This window comes from Mustela putorius, unplaced genomic scaffold (genome assembly GCF_011764305.1).
Source record: "Mustela putorius furo isolate JIRA1106 unplaced genomic scaffold, ASM1176430v1.1 tig00000095_pilon_pilon_pilon, whole genome shotgun sequence".
NCBI lineage: Eukaryota > Metazoa > Chordata > Mammalia > Carnivora > Mustelidae > Mustela > Mustela putorius.
The window spans coordinates 17,496,480-17,503,497 of NW_025421280.1; the positions used below are offsets into that span (position 1 = coordinate 17,496,480).

The following is a 7,018-nucleotide window of genomic DNA, read 5'->3' on the forward strand; positions in this document are numbered from 1 at the left end:
TATATGACACTTCATATATCACATATCGTGTGTGTGTGTGTGTGTGTGTGTGTGTGTGTGTGTGTGTGTAGGGAGAGAGAGAGAGAAATATTATTCAATGAGATAAAAGAAGGAAATCCTGTTTTTTATGGCTGGAACTTGAGGGCACTATGCTAAGTGAAATAAGCCAACAGAGAAAGACAGATATTGTATGATATCACTTATATGTGGATTTTTAAAAAAACAACTAAATCTATAGATAGGTACAGAGAACAGATGGGTAATTCTCAGAGGCAGGGTGAGCCGGGGAGACAAAATGGGGGAAGGCGGTCAGAAGATACACGCTTCTAGTTATCCAATAAATAAGTTCTGGGATATAATATATACGCATGGTGACTTCAGTTAAGAATACTATATTGTAGCTCTTTCTCGACTCCATCTTCGCGGTAGCGGCTGCGGTGTCCGCAGTTCAGTCGCCGACATGCAGCTCTTCGTCCGCGCCCAGGAGCTACACACCCTCGAGGTGACCGGCCAGGAGACGGTCGCCCAGATCAAGGTTCATGTAGCCTCGCTGGAGGGCATCGCTCCTGAAGATCAAGTCATGCTCCTGGCGGGCACGCCCCTGGAGGATGAGGCTACCCTAGGTCAGTGTGGCGTGGAGGCACTGACCACCCTGGAAGTAGCCGGCCGCATGCTTGGAGGTAAAGTCCACGGTTCTCTGGCCCGTGCTGGGAAAGTAAGAGGGCAGACTCCTAAGGTGGCCAAACAGGAGAAAAAGAAGAAGACAGGCCGAGCCAAGCGGCGGATGCAGTACAACCGGCGCTTTGTCAACGTTGTGCCCACTTTCGGCAAGAAGAAGGGCCCCAATGCCAACTCTTAAGTCCATTGTAATCCTGGCTCTCCCCCAATAAAGCCTCTTACGTAGTTCAAAAAAAAAAAAAAAAAAAGAATACTATATTGTCTATTTGAAAACTGCTAAGAGAACTTAAAATTCTCATCATAAGACAAAAAGTGTGTATATGTAGTGATGGATGTTAACCACACTTATTTTGAAAATCGTTTCATAATATACATATCTATCAGATCATTATATTTCTATCAATAATATAATGCTATATGTCAATCATATTTTATCTAAAAGAGAGAGAAAGCACAAGACAGATCATTCTCTCTAATAGAATGGGAATTAGTCTATTGGTCAAGTCCATTATCTTCACACTTTACCATTCCAGATCTGAGCCATGATCCACTTCTCTATGCCGCGACTGGGAAGTGTTCGGGGAAGTAAGGGAAGATTCACATAGCAATTTCAATCGACCCAACATGGCTGTTGAACAATTAAAAGACCAGAAAGTTATAGTGTATTTACTTCCCCTCTTCTGGAGTTAATATGTGGTTGAGGAACACCACCAGAGATTAGGTAGGACTCTATCAGGGAAAAGTGGCCCTTGGCCCCATGTTCCAGCCAGATATATCAGGGTAAGCTTTTATTGCATCCGTCCTTGAGCTAGTCTCAAACAGAACAATGGGGAGGGGGCAGGGGGGTAAGGGTTGATCACACCTTCCTGGAGTCACAGCACTCCTAGAGGCCAGCAACACTTGGGTCCTTGTGGGACATTCCAGAGCTCACTCTTCCAGCTGCGCAACCGACGTCATTCTTGCTCTGTCTCTGCTGGTGCGGGATGACTGAGAAAATGATGCACTTGTCATCCTTACTTTCAAGAGGGGGAAAAAGTCTCTATTGCAGGGCTATCTATAGTTTTCCAATGTTTTCTTAAGAAGGAAAAAAAAGGATGTGTTGAAAGACACAGCTGCCTGTGGAACTGCTGAATAAATTCTGGCCAGTTTAGCATAGTCATGAAGCTCCAAAAATATATGTTTTCCTGGTCCAAGGTTGAAGGAAGCAGCTCCACTACTCCACTAGAAATGTGTTGGGCTTGACAGACCAGGAGGAAACCTAGTTTTGCTGCTTTGCTCTAAAGTGTTTCCATAAGCCCAAATTTCTGGATGGTTACGAGTAATTTGCCTCAACTTAATTTCTCTCATTCAAAGGTATGGAAAAAAATGCCTGTCATAGGCAATGGAAAATAATTAAGACATTAGCCTTGTGTTGGACGTCCAGAAGGCAAAGACCCATTAGCTTACACGTCAATGCTGAATTACAATATCGTCCAACTTGCAGGAGTGACGGAGATCCTGGGAATGAGAGGACCACACGGGCCCCTGTGCTATTCCACTCTGTAAGCCCCTTGCTTTTCTGTGCTGGCCTTCCTCTTCTCCGGGATTCTGCTGCTATCTCTTGAGTGAGCTGACTTTGCCAACTCTGAGAATCCTCCTTAGTAATCTATTCAATATGTGCACTCCCTTTGGAAGAAATACAGTAGTCTGTGTGCATTTCCTATCTGCTCCTAATTTCCTATACTGTGAATTATGTCATCTAGTTTCTGTGCCGTTGCCAGTGGGAAAAGGCTGTCTAGATCAATCTGGTCAGACCGCCGCAAAGCCCGAGAAACACCAATTAGACCACCGCAAAGTTGACTCACGCCCAAGAAGACCAACCCCAATTTCCTCTAGTGCTCCTTGTTGTTTGAACACTGAACCCTATGGAAGCCTCTTGGATAAGTCATTTGACCCACGATGTTTCTTCCAAGATCTACCGCTAGGATGGGTCAGATTTGAACACATCTTGCAAAAGCAATGGAAATACACCGAGATAGTAAATCTGGGAAGAGATCGATTCAGATTATGGAGGGTGGATTTTGATCCAGGAGGTAAAGGTTTTTGTTTTCAGGTTTTTGTTTGTTTGTTTGTTTGTTTATATGATTGATCAATTTCAAGTATAATTAACATACACTGTTTTATTAGTTTCAAGCGTATAATATAATGATTCAGCAGGCGGTAGAGGTTTTGGATTCTCACACTTCTGAATTTAATCAGAGCAGCTGTAGAAGTGGAAAGCCCTGCGGCTCATAGACTTAAAGGTTAGAAGGTATGGGGCAGGGCGCCTGGGTGGCTCAGTGGGTTAAGCCGCTGCCTTCGGCTCAGGTCATGATCTCAGGGTCCTGGGATCGAGTCCCGCATCGGGCTCTCTGCTCAGCAGGGAGCCTGCTTCCTCCTCTCTCTGCCTGCCTCTCTGCTTACTTGTAATTTCTCTCTGTCAAATAAATAAATAAAATCTTTAAAAAAAAAAAAAAGGTATGGGGCAATGTAATGTCCACATCCACACAATCAGTGAAGAGTAAAAGGACCTTTGGATCAAATTACCTGGATAATTGTTTCCATCATTTGATGCCCATGGGCAAAGCACAGAATTTGAAGTTTTTGAGAAGTATTTTAATCCAATCTCGTCCCCTGCAGAATCCAGTTAAGGGAACAGAAGATTAATCTCCAAGGGTCCCTCTGATCTTAAGATCCCAAGAAGTCACACCCACCGTTTGTCACCCCATCCAGGAAGTGAGAGCTTTTTTCCTACACCTCCCCAAATGCTTAGTCCCAAATACAACCACATTTTTTCAATTTCTTGTGATTCCATTCAGAAGCATAAAAATACTCTATGTGTATCTGCTTTACAAAGATATGTTATTTATTATTTTTTGACTAACAAAAATGTACTCAACACAATATTTTTTTTACTTTTCTTTATTTATCTAATAACATATCTTAGAAATCTTTTTGAAAAAGTATATTCACCTTTTTATTGTTCTTTCAAAAATAGTCTGACATTCTATAATGTGACTATACTGATTTTCATTAAATAGTTATGAAAAATCAAATCATTTTCAAAGTATTACAGGCACATGGCTAAAGTTTATAGAATCACAGAAGGACACATAAGGACAATTTATACGTTTCCCCACTTCTCCATTGCCCCTGAATTCCAATCCTCAGATCAAATACTTACCACCCTGATAGCAATTTCTTCTCTCTAGTTCTTAATTATATAATAACATAACTATACCTTGATGCTTCGACCTTGGATGTTTTCTCTTGAATTCCTGGGAACACAACAACTTGGCTTTGGAGCACTAATCTTACGGCACAGAGCAACTTATCCCTTTCTCCGATGAGCTCCAATAAACTTTTCCAGGCTATCATCTAAACTTCATTTATGGCTGAGTATGAAATAGAATGAGATTGGATGTTAATAAAATGAGATCTGACCAAACAAACAAACAAAAAAAAACAAAACACTGAGCTTGATTTGCAATTGCTGGATCATAATAAGAGCAGCACAGAATAAAAATAATCACCATCATGTTAAAAACATTTAATATCATGGAAAGAAAACCTTGGCCTCTGCTTGTGGCAGGTAAAATATCGGTCCCCTGAACAGTGGCCACACCCTCATCCATGGAACCTGCAGCTGTGTTTTGTGTATGGCCAAAAGGACTCTGAAGATACAAGTAACGTGATGGACCTGGAGAGAGGAAAATTATCCTGCATTCTCCAAGGGGACTCAGTCTAATCAAACTAGTCCTTAAAAGCAGGGAATCATTCCCAGCTTCAGGCAGAGAGCTGAAAAAAGGAGTTGTCCTGTTGTTGCTGGTGTTGACGTGGAGGAAGGAGACCACGAGTCAACACATTTGGAAGTCTCTAGAAGACAAGAATGGCTCTCAACTTACACCTAGCAGTAGTTCATACAACCTCAAGGTACTGAATTCCATCAACAACCCAAATAAGCAAGGAACGGATTCTTCCCGAGAGCTTCCAGAAAATAAGGTCACCTTGCTGACGTTAGCCCAGAGAGACCCATGCCAGACTTCTGACCTACAGACTTGTAAGATAATAAGATCTGTATTGTTTTAAATTAGTAAGTGTGTAGCAATTTATTGAAACAGCAATGGAAAACGAATATACCAGTCTTTGTTGCTTACAGTCCAGAGAGGCGACAAGAAGGGCACCTTACATGGTACACATGATTTGGCCCTGGTTTCACACTCAAAGAGAGCCTCAAATCTAAATTTGACTTTGTTGCTAAATGACAATCCACATGCATATTCATTGTTTTGTGAGGACATCTGCCTGGTTTAAATAAACCAAGTTTTAAGTGTGAACAGTTATATAATGCCATTGTGCTAAACTTTTTGAAGCATTTCTTCACGTTTTGATTTATTGCAGATCTCAAAGACCTGATCCGAGCCTGTGTTCTGGCCTCCTGGTGTCCAGGGGGAACGGGTGTCTCCTGCCTACCCTGAAGTGAGTGGGGAAACAGCAAGCAAGAAGACATCGGGAGGAGGAGGGCTGGCTGGAAGCAGGCTGGTGTGTTCCACTAGGTCTATTAGAAAGAAAGAACATGTGCAAAGGTCAGTGGTGAACACAGATGTCACGAGCGTACAGGGTCCCAGAGGAGGCCCCTGTCTCTGGGGCAGTGATGGGGCAAGGTGCACAGGTGATGCTGCAGAGGCAGGCAGGGACCACTGGTGTAGATCCTTAGGGGCTGTGCTTGCACTTTGGACATCTCCCCCCCCACCCTGCACCCGATCCCCTGCTAAGGGCAGTGGGGAGCCATGAAAGGCTTAAGCAGGGAGGGGGAGGGCATGCGACAGAAGCCACGCCCTTGTTTCCTCTGGGCATTACTCCCAGGTTGTAAATGGATCTTCCCCCTGGCTACTCCTACCTTCTCTACATCTTTCCCTCCTTCTGGGACATCTTCTTATTTTTTTTCCTACGTTTGATGATGTTTTATTTTTTTTTTTTTTTTAAAGATTTTATTTATTAATTTGACAGAGAGAAATCACAAGTAGACGGAGAGGCAGCCAGAGAGAGAGAGAGGGAAGCAGGCTCTCTGCTGAGCAGAGAGCCCGATGCGGGACTCGATCCCAGGACCCTGAGATCATGACCTGAGCCGAAGGCAGTGGCTTAACCCACTGAGCCACCCAGGCGCCCGATGATGTTTTATTTTTTAAAATGTCAAACAGAAAAGTAGAGCATGAGACAGGGAACACCCACACACCCAAGCATTTAGCAATGCTAACATTTTGCCATTTGGAGTCATTTCCTTTTTTTTTTTTTTTTTTTTTTTTTTTTTTCTGATACTGAAGTAAATTACAGACACGGAGACATCTTGTCCAACAATAGCTCCGCATGCACCCGAAAGAAGGATGCTGCCTCCCCATGTGCCCGAAGAAGGATGCTGTTTTACACAGCCCCTAATCACTATCTTGCCTAACTTAACTGACAATGGCTTGTTAGCTTTGGAGTCCAGTCTACGTTCCTGTTTCCCTCCTCTCTCCCAAATAGCTCTTCTAACTGTTTTGTTGTCCAAGATTCAATCAAAGTCAAGTATCTATTTAGGTTATTATTTCTCTTGAGTCCCTTTTAATCAGAACAGGTCCTCATCGGCACCCTTATCTTGGGTCTCCCAAGGCATTTAAACTCATTAAAGAGGTTTGGCCACTTGTCCTGTAGAATGTCCCACCTTCTAGATCTGTTTCATGGGTTCTTTGTTGTACTGATAAACCGCTAGCTCAGTCCCTTCTTCCTCATTTCATGTGACGTGGCTTTAGAACCCTTTAGCACGTTTGCCATGGATAGTTTGTTAGTGATGTTAGTACTTCCCACTGCCTTCCTTTAGGAACGCATTATGTCTGGCACCCCTGGCCATAACAAATGCTCAAGTCCATTTCTACTTAAGACCACACCAGCGATCATTTTTCCACTCGTGAGCCGCAAGCTGGCATTGTGTGAATGTCTAGTTCTCCACCAGTGGCTCACCTAAAGAATTTTGCATCCATTCTTGATTTTTATTTGAATAGGGGTTGCAAAACAATTCTATGCTTTTCGATCTAGTGGTAGGCTACACCATGGGAGTAATCAAATTCTTTTGTTTGGAGGACCAGCTAATGTGGAAAATCTCTAGTGTTCCCCGTTTTCCTTTCTTATGGTTCTGCCTCTCAGACCTAACATTCAAGGTTGTTAGGTCTCATGTCCCTCCCTGCAGCCCATGCGTGCGCGCGAGCGCGCGCACACACACACACACACACACACACACACACTCCTAAGCAACAACTGAGGTTGCCTTTCAATTATTGACAGAATT

The 7,018-nt window shown here is 43.2% G+C and overlaps 1 protein-coding gene across 1 annotated transcript; it reads left to right on the top strand.

Moving 5' to 3' along the window:
* The first annotated feature begins 410 nt into the window (after positions 1-410).
* Positions 411-929, top strand: LOC101673412 (ubiquitin-like protein FUBI). The gene has a single exon (XM_045088616.1). The coding sequence runs from the start codon at positions 461-463 to the stop codon at positions 857-859; it is 399 nt and encodes a 132-aa protein (XP_044944551.1). The 5' UTR covers positions 411-460; the 3' UTR covers positions 860-929.
* Positions 930-7,018: the final 6,089 nt, after the last annotated feature.

Bases quoted from the DNA above. Each gene is read 5' to 3' on its own strand.
- LOC101673412 (XM_045088616.1), top strand. From the start codon at position 461: ATGCAGCTCTTCGTCCGCGCCCAGGAGCTACACACCCTCGAGGTGACC.